The sequence below is a fragment of the Cotesia glomerata genome, linkage group LG7, assembly GCF_020080835.1.
Source record: "Cotesia glomerata isolate CgM1 linkage group LG7, MPM_Cglom_v2.3, whole genome shotgun sequence".
Taxonomy (NCBI): Eukaryota; Metazoa; Arthropoda; class Insecta; order Hymenoptera; family Braconidae; genus Cotesia; species Cotesia glomerata.
This window is the reverse complement of record NC_058164.1, coordinates 16743208-16760764: the sequence shown is the minus strand read 5'-3', so window position 1 is coordinate 16760764 and position 17557 is coordinate 16743208. Positions and strand designations below refer to the sequence as shown.

The 17557-nt window shown below is 31.3% G+C and overlaps 1 protein-coding gene across 1 annotated transcript; it reads right to left on the bottom strand.

The window, feature by feature from the left end:
• Positions 1 to 7615: 7615 nt before the first annotated feature.
• Positions 7616 to 8979, bottom strand: LOC123269585. The gene is made up of 2 exons (XM_044735422.1): positions 8779 to 8979; positions 7616 to 8709 (listed from the first exon to the last, which is right to left on the bottom strand). The coding sequence occupies exons 1-2, from the start codon at positions 8786 to 8788 to the stop codon at positions 7952 to 7954; spliced, it is 768 nt and encodes a 255-aa protein (XP_044591357.1). The 5' UTR covers positions 8789 to 8979; the 3' UTR covers positions 7616 to 7951.
• Positions 8980 to 17557: the final 8578 nt, after the last annotated feature.

The window sequence follows — 17557 nt, the reverse complement described above, 5'->3', positions numbered from 1 at the left end:
ACCCGTCAGGGTCTGGGAAATAAAGGATCGGTAAAAAAAAATTAGCCTTGCCATTTCAAAAAAAATTAGAAAAACGATCGACCCTAAAGGCCATCCGTACAACTTCCCGCAAATTCCATATCTAACTGCTTAAAATTGCACATATGACGTTTTCGAATTCTTCAAGCTCAAAAATAAACCGCAATAACTTTTGAATGAATCAACCGATTTTCACGCGTTTTTGAGTTTGAACCGTTTTGAGTTTGAACCGAACAATAGAAACTTTCTATCCAAACATACCGTCGTGTATGTTTGGATAGAAAGTTTCTATTGTATTAGTGTATATTGCTTATATTGTTTATATTGTTTCTTGATTTTGAACCGCGTTAATGATTTTGAACGGCGAATATGTGTGAAAAGAGTGTTCTAATGTATTGTTTATACTGTTTAATTTGCTTATATTGTTTATATCGTTTATTGACATGATCAGGCCAATGAAGAGGTTTTCTTTTTCTTTGATATATTTAAAATGAAGTGTTTTGTTTATATTTTGTTATTTTTAATGTGATCCCCGTTTACGACCCTGGACTCCGGCGAGCGAATTTCGAGCCAGAGATTTAATTAGATATAATATTAGAAAACGTGGACGTTACACTTGTTGTTTATTATTTTATTTAAATTTATTAAGTGGAATTGAGCGGTATCAAACCCGTTACAATTTTTTAAGATAACTTTTAAACTAATGTGTCAATTAATTTCAAAAATTAATCAGCTCTCAACCTTTAAAAAAAACATTGATGGCCGTTAACCGCGTCAAAATAAGTTTATTCATTCAGGAGATATCGTTGTCGGAAAATTTGGAAAAAATCGTTTTTCTTCTATAACTTCAAAATTTCTTCTCGGGTCGTTCAGCGAGTACAAGCTCAAATAATTTTTTGAGCTTGAAAAAATGCATTAAATGGTACGTCAAAAACAACTGATTCGTTCGGAAGATATCGTATTTGAAAATATTCAAAAACGTATGTTCTCAACAACTACTAGAATTTCGAGCTCGAAAAAGAATAAAAGTTATGTATTTTAGCTTGAAGAGCTCAAAACCGAAATAGATCATTTCTCAAGCGTTTTGTACGTAGCGGGAAGTTCCAGAGATAGCCTGATAGGAGAACCGTTTTCCAGACTTTTAACTTCCCGCTAAGAAAATTGAAAATTTTGAAAAATTGGGAAGTTACCCGTGAAAAAATATTTATATATAATTATATATATTTATATATAAATCGGTTATATATAATTATATATAAAAAATGGGCAAATATAATCAAATATAATTATATATAATCATATATGATTATATCTTTATATATATATTACACGGAAAGAAAATTGTACGAAAAATTACAATACAAACATCGTAATTTTTAGTATAGGACATTGCAGTGCCGGGCCAGAACTCAAACATCGTAATTTATACGATGCAACATCGTAAATTTCTATCACTCAAATTAAAAAGAAGTTTAGGTCACCGAAAAAATAATTCTGTATCATTCAGGAATCGAATCCGGTGTCCTCTCCGCCTCAAGTCCAAGGTTTATCCCCTCACGCTATCGGAGGGAATATTTAAAGTTTCTGTTCAGTCACATAATAAGACCCTCGATACAGTAGTTGGTCATCTTTCGGTGGTGGCGTCGCAAACTACTAAACTCTGTCTCTCTTTTATTAAAACATATAGTATGCGTCCTTATTCACTTGCTCTTACGGAAAAAAAATTTACTAAATAACATCGTAATTTTCAATAATTCAAATTGTATTCTGTAGACGGCAGCATCGTAAAAATGGAGATACTGAAAGTCTAGTCCTGGATTACGATATTACTATAGTAATTTTTCATAGGATTTTTTTTCCGTGTAGGCTGTATCAAAAAAATCAACTATTTTTTTTTGAAAAAAATACTGAAAATCTTGTTCAGAGTACTGAAAAAATACGCCAGTTTAACGGACAGCTCTTAATTTTAATATTAAGATGTCCCGCATCACGATTTTCCATTTCCCATTGAAATAACATGAGAAAATCTGATTCTTCAAGTTTGGAATTTTGTAGCTCTGCAATTAATTATCGAATTGGTAAACCATGACATGTTCTTACAGGAAATTGAATGCTCTACAAAAAGTCTCTTATAAATTTTTGATTAATGCACTTCTTCGAAAGTTATTCACGGTCAAAGTTGAAACTATTATAAATTGTAAGGAAAATTGCAGCCTACGTAATGAATTTTATAAATTTGAAAAAAAAATACACTAACAGATGATGTAAATACAAGCCATTATTATTTTGAGAAATTGTGCTAATCGATATTTTCATGAAGATATCAATTGTTAAAATTTTCGATTGTCGGATGTCAGCTGAATTCAAACTCATATTTTTTAAACGATTGAAGAACAGTAACAATGCAATTTTTTAAAGAAAAATGCTTTTTTACGTTAATAAATCTAATATATATTATAATTTTTTTTTCAATTTTTTGTAATTTGGTTGATAAAATAAAAATTATTATCTATGAAAAGATGAAATTTTTTAACGGGCCCAAAAAAATTAAATTTACAGCGATAAAAACAAAAATTTAATTTTGACCTCAACTTTAACTTTGAATAACTTTTAAAGAAGCGTATTTAGCTAAAAATGTTAATGACGTTTTTTGTATAAAATTGAATTTTTTTTAAGAAACTGTATTAGATTTTTCGCAAACACTTATTTTTAAGTGAATTACAAAATTCCACAGTTAAAAAGTCAAAGTGTGAAATCATACAAATTTTCAAGGCGTGGTTACGAGAAAGCGATTCTTCTGACAAAAAATTTCAATCGGTTTTTTTTTGAAGACAAATTCTCTCGAAAAAATGTCTCTAACTCAATTTCATTTACCTCGATGGTTTAGGAGTTATGAGAGAAAATTCCGTTCTAGAAAAGAAAAAATAAAAAATTGCGATGATAGACCTGTTAATATTAATATTTAGGGCTCAAATTCTCACAATACTTTTTTTTGCCATCCCAAATAACATTTTCGATATAGCTTAAAAAAGAAATAGTTGATTTTTTGGCCCAGACTACCCAGTAAACACGTTTACGTCAATGTGACGTCAAAATGACATTGGGCTATGTCAGGATTTACGTAAGATACAAGTCACGAATGAGTCATATGTGACTCATTATTTCACCACTGCGACGTAAGATTCTGACGTAACATGACGTAGTCATGGACGTCAGTATTATGTCTCAATGACATTTATGACGTCAATATGACATACCTGTGATGTCTATATCATGATAATGATGTCATTATGACGTAAAAGTGATGTAAGTGATGTAAGAATTGTACCTCAGAAAAATATTAAAAAAAAAATTTCTCAAAAATAAAAGATGGCAATTTTGAAATTAATTATAGTGTTGTGGACTTATTACAGTTTGAAACACTAGTTATATGTTGATACTTGATGAAAAAATCCTGAAATATGCTGGGCTCGAACTTGGGTCCTCACGTGTCGGAGTCTGGAACGCTGCTCACTTGTCCAAGTAACGGTTCATGTCACGAAGTAAATAACTTACGTGATAAGCCTTACATGACGAAAAATGCTTATTTCATAATTTTTCTGAGATTAAAATGGATTTTAAGAGCTGGAATTGTATAAAATTCAAGTCTAATAATATTCATTAAACTCATGAAATTTTATAAAGTTCTATAAAACTTTGTAAAACTCTTATAAAAGGCTCTCTAGTGAAACTTGTGGTAATTAATAGACAATTTATAAATTTTCATAAGAATTGATTGAATCTTACACTTTCAAAATTTTCGTCTAAAAGCAGACCCAGAGAACTTTCACAAAGTGAAATTTTTCAGAGTAAACGATGTATCCGTGTCATTTGAATATTTTTAATACTTATTGATTTCTCAAGACTTGAATTTTTTTTTTATTTAATTTTTTTCCGAAGATTTAGTATTTTTTCATTTGGATTTTCTTCTTCAAAATTTCAATTTACAAAATTTAGATTTTTTTTTTTAATTTCAACTCTTTTAAGTATACCATTTTTTTTTAATCTATATTTCTTTTTAATTTCAATTTTTTTTTCGAAATTTGAATTTCTTTAATTTAACATACTAACAACATTATGAAACTTGATGTACACAGTAAAAAATTTTTGCGTCATTGTGTCAAAAATTTGTGTTGTTAAAAATTTTATGTTAAATATTTAACATTTTTATGTTGATTTAACACAATAAATGTTAAATTTACACTTAAAAAGTTAAATATTTAACACAAAATTTTAACACTAAAGTTTTTGACGCAATGACGCAAAATTTTTTTACTGCGTAAAATACTATTAGTCTCGTCAATAACAATCATGGAACTGTTTGAATTATTTCAAATACAATGTTTCATAAGTAGCAGCACTAATGTCAGAAAATTATTTTTCAAGTAATAGTGCAATATTTAAATGACTGACATTTAATTTCTTGACGTGAAATCATAAGAAATTATATGTTTACTCGCTTGACGGTTTAAAAATTTAGAGTTCATGCCACATAAATTGAACTCGGTATTTTGTTATCAGTTTCAACCAAATCATTTATACCGAATGAAGTCGAAAATATTTTTACAATGGATAAAAAGTACCTAAATTCATGGAAAAAATATAAGTGAGAAACATATGCAACGAAAAAAAGTATTTCTTGCACCAAGAAAATTTTGACGGAGGCCGAAGTTATATTGGAGCAAGAAGTGTTTTAGTGTCAAGAAATTTTGACTTCATTCACGAAATTTTCAGTCATCTTTAATATATTCTTGGTCCAAAGAAATTTACCTTTGAGTCAAGATTTTTTTTCTGCAGTGTATGGAAACATACAAGCAAAGATACAAAAATTTTATATCCCACATGTATTTAATTTGTATGTTTTTTTCTTAAAAACGTAAATGAAAAATATTTTGTATGTTATTTGCTAATATGTTAGATATATTCATTAATATTATAAATTATAAATTTTTGTTATTAAAAGCGGACTTAAATTTACAAGGTACCAGCTTAAATCAGCTGTTTACCTCTTCCTGATTCTTACTAAATTTTAAACCAATTTTCACTAATATTTAGCGATTAATTGTAAATTAGACATCTTGTTAAAGAAGTTTTTATTTTTGATAAATTTTGATCAATCGATAATATTAAAAAAATACATCCCCCAAATTTTATCAATATTATGGAAAATAATCGTTTGTCACTGATTTAGAAAATGACTTTCAAATTATGTCAGTATTATGTACAATTGTGACAAATTATTGATGTTAAATAATGACTCTCAGATATGGTATCGGTATTACGTAAGACCATGACTTGTCACTGATGTAAACACATGATATTAATCTTACGTCAAGATTACACATGTACAACCGTGACTTGTCACTGATGTAAACGCATGATGTTAAACTTACGTCAAGATTACGTACAGCCGTGACTTGTCACTGATGTAAACGCATGATGTTAAACTTACGTCAAGATTACGTACAACCGTAACTTCTGTCACTGATGTAAATGCATAATGTTAAACTTACGTCGTTATGACATACAATGATGGCATTAATGTTACGTAATATTGTATTTTATATATTATGTCAGTTGTACGTAATATCTAAGTCATTTCCGTTACATCATAGTAGAAGTAATAAACTTACATCATTATGATGTCAAAAATATATCATATATTTTTACATCATAATTGGATCTAAGACAGGTCAATTTACGTCATATTTACGTAAAATATTGTGACATTCCTATGACTTATAAATGACGTCATATTGAAGTCATGTGTTCACTGGGTAATAAACACGGATAAATAAATACTCCTTGAAGTTAAAAAAAGAGGTTGGAAATAACAAAAAACGTTCTTTAGAATGCTGATTTTAACCCGTTGAGGACACACGGGGTCCAGTGGACCCGAGGCGAACTATAAGGCAATTTTAAATTTAGAAGGAAATTTATAAATGAGACTTATTCTATGATCTGTTAACGGTAGAAATTTATGCAATAAGTTGTGATACGCCACAAAGGTCTCTATACTGTTAGTCTCATTTTAAGCGACTGACCGAAATTCGTAACTTCAAACTTCAGGATAAATATATTTTTTTCAAACTTCACCAAATGTTGATTTTTTTCCTTAAAATATATTGTTTTCCGAGTAAAATGGCGTCAGTTTTTTTTCGATATCGTAAAAATAAAAATTTCTGCGACTTTTTTTACAAGTAAAGTTCAGTTTTTTTTTTCTAAACGATTTTTCAATATTTTTAAATTATTAGAAATTAAAAATAACTATTAAGATATTTAGCAAGAATGTTATATTAAAGTTTGGTGCCATTTATAAGTCAATACATTATAAGTCAATACATTATATAGGAAAGAAATAAAAACTATTTTGCTGAATGGGGTCTACTGAACCCCGTGTGTCCAGAACGTAATTTTTTCGAAGTGTATCCTCAACGGGTTAATGGCAAGCATCTAAAAACAAGTTTTCTAATAGATCCACCCTTTAAATACTCCACAAAATTTTTGAAACCCAAAAAAGTTTTAAAAAAGTTAATTTGTGCGAAAACATTGTAATAAGTATGATAGATGCTCCAAAAAAGTGAAAATTCCTTACAATTTATAATAGTTTCAACTTTGACCTTTAATAACTTTTGAAGGAGTACATTAATCAAAAATTTATAAGAGACCTTTCTTGTAGAACATTCAATTTTCTATGAAGACATGTTATAGTTTACCAGTTCAATAATTCATTGCAAAGCTACAAAATTCCAAACTTGAAGAATCAGATTTTCCCATGTTATTTCAATGGGAAATGGAAAATCGTGATGCGGGACATTTTAATACTAAAATTAAGAGCTTTCCGTTAAACTGGCGTATTTTTTCGGTATTTTGAACAAGATTTCCAGTATATTTTTCAAAAAAAAAAAAAAATAGTTGATTTTTTTGATACAGCCAAATATATATGGGGTATTCCATGCCAAATCGACCACTTTTGACCCCGACCCTTTTCGATTTGGCCGAAAGTTTTCCATCCTTTTCTACCCTATAAAAAACGGTTCTCAGAATTTTTTTGAATTTTTTTACCTAACTCCAAAAAAGTTATGAATTTTTCAAAAAAATAGCTTTTTTATTTTCAAATAGCCATAACTTTTTCAAAACTAAACATTTAGGTACTTTTTTTTTTTAAAATTTTTGTTTTTAGATGTACTTTCCGATAAAAAATATTAAAAAATTTTTGTAAGTCAATACATATGGAATTTTTCAGTTTTTTGACAAAAATCAATGATTTTTCGAAGTTCGACATTTTTTTTTTTTTAATTTTTTTTTTCTAAAATAAACTTTAATCAATTCCACAGTTATCCCTGTAGAACCCAGATTGGGCCGATTTCTCTTTCTATTTTTTATTCAATTGAAAAAAATTGTTAAATTTTCAATAATGGAAAAAAAATTTTTTTTCATAAATTTTATTTATATAATGAGATAAATACAATTCAACGATTTTACGGCATTACATTCACAATTTAGAGGCTTCATCGATGACTGTAATTAGTAAGATCAATAATTGATGCAGCTAAAATTAATTACTTTTTCTCTCTGTCGTTTAAATATTTTACAAATTCTGTGTTCATTCGAATTCGAAAAGTTTTTAACTAGTAAACAACCATTTTTGTCCGGAATTATACAATGTAGTTGTTGAGTTCCTGTAATCGGTTTCGTTTTCAAAAATCGATCATTTAAATCATTTACTGCTGTGTCATAATCTTCTTCTGGGGAAAACTTCACTATAATATTCGGCAAGTTATCCGGTGCAGAAGCCCATTCAAAAAGTTCTTCTGGTGTCGTTATTTGTTTGTCTACCGCGAGTTGGAGACTTGCTCTCGCTGCAAGTCGTTTGAGAATACCACCGATTCCATCACACGGACCTTTCCCATGGGCAGTCGCAAAAAAAATGCCATTCAGCAGGAATATCAAAATCATCTTCGTGGTAATATAAATTTACAAAGTTTTTAAAGTTTTTAAATTGTTGAGGAGCTCCATCAGAAAAATAATAAATCTTGTTACAACGTTCAGGAAGACTTTTCACGTAATCAGTTATTATTTCGATGAAAACATGAACAGCAACTGCATCATGTTTGTTAGAATCTGAGATAATTACTAAACTTTTGTGTTCAAGTTTGTTATTTACTTTATAATAAATAACGACTGGAAAAACTGTTGCCTGATTATTATTCCAGTGAAAACCAGCTGCCGCATTTTGTACTACGAAGGCATAATTTTCTGCAAAATCACAAATAATAACGTATTCGTTTGGTTTCAATGTTTCTTTCAATGTCTTCAAGAATTGGGCTTGCTCCTTAGCAATGAACGAATGAGGTAGAAGAATTTCTAACTCACTACAAAATTTTTCCACAAATTCTTCTGTAGGCTTAATAATAGTTTCTAAACTACTTCTCGGTTTTGATATCCAATATTTATATGTAATATTCTCGATTTCCCGGTCCTCAAAACATTTTAGTAAAATTTTACTCAACTCATCGACCCCAGGACAGTTTTTACATCCACCTAAATAACACTGAAAAGATGGATTTTCACATATAATCATGCTCAAGTAATCGCTGTAGTGTTTAATGGGCTTTTCTGTGTTCCTTGTCAAAGAATAAATATTTGCACCTAAAATAACAGTAATTTAGTAAACTTAAAATTCACGCATTTATAATTATTAATTAATTTGATAATTACCAAGCATCATTAACTTCACGTTTTGATGAATCGTACACACGCAGATGGTGTGTGTTCCACTTGCCCCTGCTAACACACAATGTTTTGGTCGCAAAGAAGCGAATTTTGAAAATCCAATTCTCTCAGCAGGATTTATTTCACAGAAACATTGGTATAATTCTTTTAAGTTAGACAGGATAAGTCTTTTTTGGACGTGTATCCGATTACAATCATCACTTCGAATTGATACAAAGTCTTTCATACCGGGCATTTGAGCACTATACTCATCATCGTTGTAAAAATTTTCAACTTTTAATTTTACCTGATCAGTAATTGTCCTCCCTATACAAAAATGTTGAGTAATTCAGTTTTCAAGTGTATTTAAAACATCGATTTTACGCTACCCATACCTAATTTCGATTCAGGTGTAGAAAGTAAACCCGTTTCTTCAACCAAATTTTTTGCTACTCTTGACAAATGTCTTGATGTATTCATAGTTTCACAAATACGTCTCTCACTCCATTTTACAGGTAATAATATTAAAATTTGTATTTTCAAAGACTTATCAGTTTCTTTATCGTTGAATTTATCATACAACATTTTAATTAGAGAGCGAAAATTTTCACCATCGTCATCAATCGATTCTTCATCTGAAGAAGAAAGCAAAACTTTTTTCAAGCTGTCAGATACCCGATTTATTTTATTGTTCAAAAATTGATTATCATTCAATTTCTTCGATGGAATCGGTGATTGATTTAACAATTCTAATGCATGGTTTATTACGGGTAATTGAGTTGCAGCGCTAACTTGGGATCCTGAGCTTGATTGTGATGCTTCGGGTTCGCTATCAAATGACATGGAACCTTAAAAAATAATAGTGAAGCATATAGCTACTAGAAATGTATTCAAGTAACGTATAAATAATTAAAAAAACTTACGGAATGATAAGGATAATGGGAGATCCGTGGCAGTAGTATTACTATCATTATCAGCCTGATCATTGTTGTCATTATTGTCACTATAGTTGTCTTCACGGTCACTTACATCAGCACTAGGATCATGACGAGCATTTGTTTGTTGCTTCACTAACTCTGAAGCTTTTTTTCGACATGAACTGTATAATAAATAATTATCATCTAATCCTAACGTTACTTTCATAATATCAGTCGCCGGACGTAAACCAATTTTTTTAAAATGAGATTCCAACTCAAAAGGATTACAACACCGATCAAATACCTTTTTTGACGCCATAAAGACAAATTAAAAAAGCGCTTATAAACTAGAGAAATTATTTATTTATACAACAAATGTAATGACAATCTTTTATAAAACACTAGATTGCACAAAAGATTTATAGGTTATGTTTTAGATCTCAAAATGAAAAAGCCGCACTTTTAATCAAAACATACTAGCTTATAGCATCTAGTTTACTGGCTATAGGTAAGTCGATAATTGTTATCCCTAGTTTATCGATCTAATTGATATATTAAAATTTGAATCTTACTAATTACAGTCATCGATGAAGCCTCTAAATTGTGAATATAATGCCGTGAAATCGTTGAATTGTATTTATCTCATTATATAAATAAAATTTATGAAAAAAATTTTTTCCATTTTGAAAATTTAACAATTTTTTCAATTGAATAAAAAAATAGAAAGAGAAATCGGCCCAATCTGGGTTCTACAGGGATAACTGTGGAATTGATTAAAGTTTATTTTAGAAAAAAAAAATTAAAAAAAAAAAAAGTCGAACTTCGAAAAATCATTGATTTTTGTCAAAAAACTGAAAAATTCCATATGTATTGACTTACAAAAATTTTTTAATATTTTTTATCGGAAAGTACATCTAAAAACAAAAATTTTTTAAAAAAAAAAGGTACATAAATGTTTAGTTTTGAAAAAGTTATGGGTATTTGAAAATAAAAAAGCCATTTTTTTGAAAAATTCATAACTTTTTTGGAGTTAGGTAAAAAAATTCAAAAAAATTCTGAGAACCGTTTTTTATAGGGTAGAAAAGGATGGAAAACTTTCGGCCAAATCGAAAAGGGTCGGGGTCAAAAGTGGTCGATTTGGCATGGAATACCCCATATATACTACCTGACCCGGCAAGCGTTGTTTTGCCATATGAATTAATCTAGAGTATTAAAATATATCTTATTTATTGTAAGTGTGTGCGTATGTGGTATATGAGTGGAAGATCTCAATTAAACGTAACATACTTATTCTTACGACGATTTCTGAGGTTAAGTTCTAAGATGAGCCAAATCTGTCGGTTAGTTATTAAATGAAAGCAATTCAATAATTTTCGAAACTCGATAAGATTTTCACTTTTACCGTATTTCCGTGCAATAACAATTAAATGCGATTTTATATTCACTTTGTGTAAATTGGATCTGAAACTTTATGTAATAAGCTAATAAGCTTTAATTTGCATACTTATTTATTTTTCCAAATTAAATAGTTTAGGAATGACAGCAATTTAAACATATTTGAAAATTGCAAAAATTTTCACTCTTACCGTATTTCTGTGTAATAACAATTGAACGCGATATCCTATCGAATTCCTGTAAATTACATCTGAAAGCTTATTAAACGATCTTTAATTTGCATATTTATATAATTTTTAGATTAAATAGTTTAGGAATGACAGAAATTTGAATTCTTCTAAATCCTCAAAATTTGGAACTTTTGCTGTTTTATCGCGAAATGACTCCTGAATGCGATGACTTGTAAAATTTTTGTTAATTGCACCTTAAAGCTCATTAAATAAACTTTAATTTTCATACCTCACTATCAGTCTAGACCAAAAATTTCCTACTCTCTCAGACAGATCTAATGAAATTTTACTTTTGCATTTGTTTTGATGTCATTGTTTTATTGTAACAGAAATTATATATCATTATCAATATTATTTTATAAAAAATTCGTTTTTGTTATTTAAGAAATCTACTCCCATTTCGGCTGCCGAACGGTCTTTTTTTAATTTATTGTAACTTTTTTTTGAAATTGTATATACAACGAATTCTGAAACTATTAGTCAACAATATTAATCTTATTGTGAAATGAAGTATACAATATTTTTTGTCATTTCATCTTTAGCTAACACAAACAAACTGGATGGTTTGCCCACTCGAGAGCATGCCACGTATAATTGTCTGTGTGAAAAACATGATGTGCTCAAATCTAAGGCACAAACAGACATTGTTTGGCCTTGAGACTTATTAATAGTGATTGCAATTGCCAATCTAATGGGGAACTGAATGCGTTTCAATAAAATTGGCATATCTGTGAGTATAATAGAGATTTGTGAAAGAAATATACTTTCACCCCAGCATTAATTTTTTAACGGCTAATCGCGTGCCATTGCACAGCCGTGGTGGGTTCAAATTACGAAGCAAAATAACCGGAGCTCCAACTATGAATCCTAAATTATGCGGTGGTTTGTCTGGTAAATCCATTGAGTTTAAAAACTCTGTTGGGAAATTTGCAGTTTTAATGGCACCGCAAACTGCATCAACGGATCTATATATCACCAAGTTACTTGGCAATAAATGTTGTATCTTGAGATTCAATTCCTTGACATTTTTTGCTGCTAAAATCGCCTTTTCTGTCAGCTACTGATGATGAATGTATTGAGTGTGTACATCGGGATATATTAGGTTAATGAGGGTATCTCCGAAGGTTCTGGGTTCGAGTCCCAGTCCTAGCTATCCGATTTTTTATCGCATATTCTGTAAGCTCTTATTCAGAAGGTCCTTTCCAATTTCTTTCTCAATCCCTTCCTCCCAATTATCCTATATACCCTTATCCTATACAATTATCCTATATATCCTATGATGTGAATATTGTAACGCATCACGCAATAATCACCGTAACTCCTCTTCTTTCCCGCTTCACAGCATTATTTAATTTTAATTTTAAGAATGTGGATTATAAATGCATCAAATTATATAAATGTTGGACCATAACAAAGATACAATATTACTGTATTATTAATGTTGGATCATAACAAAGACACAGTTATACTGTACCTTTAATATTTATAAAAAATTTAATTAAATTAATTATATTTTTGAAAATTTTATTTTTTTTCCGAAATAACTTTTAAACAAATTTATAATTTTTTTTTTTAATGTGAGTTTGGCAAAACGAAACCCTATTGATCAGATATCGACCGGGGTTGGAAAATATAAAATTTTATTAAAAAATCGAGATTGATCGTAGAGGGGTGAAAAATTGAGAGTAATATGAAATTTTTTATTTTGTCATGACAGAATAAAAAAAAAATTTTTGCCAAAAAACTAAATTTTTTAATTAACAAATAAAAACTAGGGGTTGATCGTAGAGGGGTGGAAAATTGAGAATAATATGAAATTTTTTATTTTAAGTCATGACAGAATAAAAAAAAATTTTTGCCAAAAAATTAAAGTTTATAATTAACAAATCAAAAATAGGGGTTAATCGTAGAGGGGTGAAAATTTAGGGTTGTATGTATTTTTGTATGCTGTATCATAAAAAAATAAAAACAAAAAATTTTGTTCAAAAAAATAAAAAAAAAATTTAGAGGTGGAACACCCTTAACATTTAGGGGGATGAAAAATAGATGTCCGATTCTCCACCCTGGCCGATATGCTCGCTAAGATTCACGAAAATCAGTCGACCCGTTTCGGAGGAGTTCAATTACGTACACCGTGATACGAGAATTTTAAATATTAGATTTATAAAATAATATATTTATAAAATAGTTGAATAATCATAAAAATATGACTGACTTAGTCTGTAAATTTATGGTTTGATACTAGGAAGCATCTAACTCAGCTAGCTTTGTTGCAAGTTTAATGTGATAACAAATTTGCAACAAATTTTTTGTTTAATTACCGATACTTCAGTTCGTAAAAGCAAAAATTTGAAAAAATAAATATACATGAGCCTGTAACTTTGTTGTTATTGATAATATAAAAAAATTGATCAAAACTTTTTTATAGAATATTAAAAGTACTAAAAATTTGCCATTTACTATTTTTGTCTAACTCTGACAGTTTAGCTAAAAAATGCAAAAAACCGTAAATTTAAATTTCAAAGCTATATTTCGATTAAATCTTGAAGATAGAAATTCGACTCAATAGAATTTTTTGTACAAAATTTAATAATAAACGAGGTTCATTCATTCGTTTTTTTTTGAAAAATAATTTCATTACAGTTTGCAGGACAAAAAACTAATAAAAATCATATTTCCCATGTTATTTAAACGGAAAAACATTAAGTTCGATGAAGGACCTCTTAGAAATGGAATTTTGAGGTCCGCTTTTAACAGGGGCTTTGTTGGGACATCTTCTGAGATTCTTTGGACGGAGAGCGAAAAAAAAAAAATATCGTCTTTTTTTGGCACATCCTAATATATATGGGGCATTCCACGCCAAATCGACCACTTTTAAACCCGACCCCTTTAGATTTTGCTGAAACTTTTCCATTCTTTTCTACCCTTTGGAAAACATTTTTGAGAATTTTTTCAAATTTTTTTGTCCAACCTCAAAAAAGTTATGAATTTTTCAAAAAAATGGCTTTTTTATTTTCAAATAGCCATAACTTTTTTAGAAATTAACTTTTGGGTACCTTTTTTTTTTAAAAAATTTTTGTTTTTGAATGAACTTTTCGAAAAAATATACGAAAAAAATTTAACATGATCAATTATATAAAATAATCGGTTTTTTTAAGTACAATCGTCATTTTTTCGAAGTCCGCTATTTTCTTTTTTTTTTTTTTAACTTCCCGCTAAGAAAATCGAAGATTTTCAAAAATCGGGAAGTTATTGTTTTCACCCCGTTTTGCAAAAATCGAGTTTTCATCAGATCTCGACGTTTAAAGGTCACAGAAAGCTTCCCTGACTATCCCCGCGAGGTTGTCACGGTGTCTGTATGTATGTGTGTGTAAGTGTGTGTGTGTGTGTGTGTGTGTGTGTGTATGTGTGTGAGTGTGTGTGTGTGTGTGTGTGTTTTTTTTTTATCTTAGGGGGGGGAATCCTTCTTACGGATTCCAGGCATAGCTGTTCGGCCTGGATATGTGGCGACTCGACGCAGCGTCATACTAAAACTCGACGCTAACGCCCCTACCCACTAAACCCTAAACCCCTTTTCTTCTTTCCTCTAATCCCTCATGGAAACCGCCGTCAGGCATTACTTCGTGAGGGGAGGATCTAGCTACTGCTATTCCTTCTGGTGGCTAAGGTGTTATTTTTCCTTCCTTCTAGTTTCTGTCATTTGCCCTTTTTCTTTCAATGGAACGCAGCTCTGTAAGCACTTCGGTGGTAAACGTGCTTGTGGCGTTCCAGGCAGCTTCGGATGACAGCATTTCTTCTACTATTGACTCTGGTGTGATTTTCTTGTTCAGGATCTTCTCTAACTCATCACGCTGTGGGTTAAAACGAGGGCACTCAAAGAAAACGTGCTCCGCATTTTCAGCAACTCTTGGGCAAGACGGACACTCTGGGAAATTATCGTGCTTAAAGCGATAAAGGTACTCCCGGAAACAGCCGTGTCCTGACAACATCTGGGTCAGATAGTAGTTGGCCTCGCCGTGATTCCGGTTAAGCCAAACGTCAATCCTTGGTATGAGATGGTGTGTCCATCTCCCTGTTGTCGCGGCGTCCCACTGCGATTGCCATCGTGCGATGCTGTTCTGCCGTTCTTTAGCTCTGAGTTCCTCGGCACTTTGTGCGGTTGTCCTTTTTCGTTGGTAAAGGTTACGTCTTTCCTCAGCTAGGACTCTGAGCGGCAAAATTCCGGAAATGACACACACTGCTTCCTCTGATATTGTTCGAAAGGCGCTGGCTACTCTTAGCGCGCTCAGTCGGTAAACTGGACATGCTTTCCTCCATGATTCTTGGATCTCAAGTGCGTCGGCCCAAATGGATATACCATATGTGAGGACCGATGTAACTACTGATGATAGCAATGACCTCCTTGTCTGCTTCGGGCCACCGATGTTGGGCATCAATTGTACTAGGTTGGCTACTACTGCTGATGCTTTGGTGGTCACGTGTTCAACTTGTTGTTTAAAGTTAAGTCGGGCATCGAGCATCACTCCCAGATATCGAATGAATGGTTGGGATGTGATTTCTTGGTCTCCGACCTTTAGATTGATCGTTTCCACCACTTTTCTGCTAGTGATAAGTACAGCCTCGGTCTTCTGTTTAGCCAGTTGTAAATTTACTGTGTCCATCCACTGGTTAATTCGCTCAAAGGTGATAGCGAACATATGTTTTATCTCATCAAGATGCTTGGCGACTATTACTACGGCTACGTCGTCCGCGTTTACCAAATTTAATAATAAACGAGGTTCATTCATTCGTTTTTTTTTGAAAAATAATTTCATTACAGTTTGCAGGACAAAAAACTAATAAAAATCATATTTCCCATGTTATTTAAACGGAAAAACATTAAGTTCGATGAAGGACCTCTTAGAATTGGAATTTTGAGGTCCGCTTTTAACAGGGGCTTTGTTGGGACATCTTCTGAGATTCTTTGGACGGAGAGCGAAAAAAAAAAAATATCGTCTTTTTTTGGCACATCCTAATATATATGGGGCATTCCACGCCAAATCGACCACTTTTAAACCCGACCCCTTTAAATTTTGCTGAAACTTTTCCATTCTTTTCTACCCTTTGGAAAACATTTTTAAGAATTTTTTCAAATTTTTTTGTCCAACCTCAAAAAAGTTATGAATTTTTCAAAAAAATGGCTTTTTTATTTTCAAATAGCCATAACTTTTTTAGAAATTAACTTTTGGGTACCTTTTTTTTTAAAAAAATTTCTGTTTTTGAATGAACTTTTCGAAAAAATATACGAAAAAAATTTAACATGATCAATTATATAAAATAATCGGTTTTTTTAAGTACAATCGTCATTTTTTCGAAGTCCGCTATTTTCTTTTTTTTTTTTTAACTTCCCGCTAAGAAAATCGAAGATTTTCAAAAATCGGGAAGTTATTATTTTCACCCCGTTTTGCAAAAATCCCATGTACACGTGATAATAAAATAATTGTCACTCAGCGATTTTTCAATAAAAGATCGTCAAAATATCTCCAACAAGACAAACAAATTAACGAATGGTAAAATTTAACCCAATAACGGATCGTAAATGCGTTTCAAAATTATTTCATGCGCGTATCGGAATTTTTGCGACTAACAGGCACGGCGTCCAGATCAGAATCCATTAATCATGGCTGCCTCCTCGGCAACATGTGTTCTCTAGTTTTCCGTTAGTTCAAAAAACTCGCATTCAATCAGCTCACGGCTTCTTCTAGCCGGTCGTTGTATTACGGGATGCGTCCAGTACTCCGTTGCGATCGATGATTGGTCGATATGTCACGCGGTTCGGCTTACGGCACCCAGATGGTGCCTCGCTCTGCTGCCGTTGATCAACCGCCGTCGTCATTCGTCGGTTTCAAATTTTGCTTTGCTCTCACCGTGATCCTCCTCCAGATGTCACGCTAGTCGTTGCTAGCTCCGTGCAAATTCGCGAGTTCGTCTGATCGCTCAACTGATTTTCGCTCTCACTCTAACATACTCTCTACAATATTCACACTCATTTATGCATACTTTCCAAATTCGGCGCGGTTTCTATTACAAGCCTTACCTCGAGCTTCACACTCTGATCAGGAGGCCGCTTGGAGCGACACAGGCGCGTCGAATCTCCGTATTCCTTCAGCTTATCCAAAATAATTAATAATGATAAAGAAAAATAAACTAAACCAAATAGCCAAACTAGTCTTTTGACATGGGGAATTTTTCATGGGGAATAGA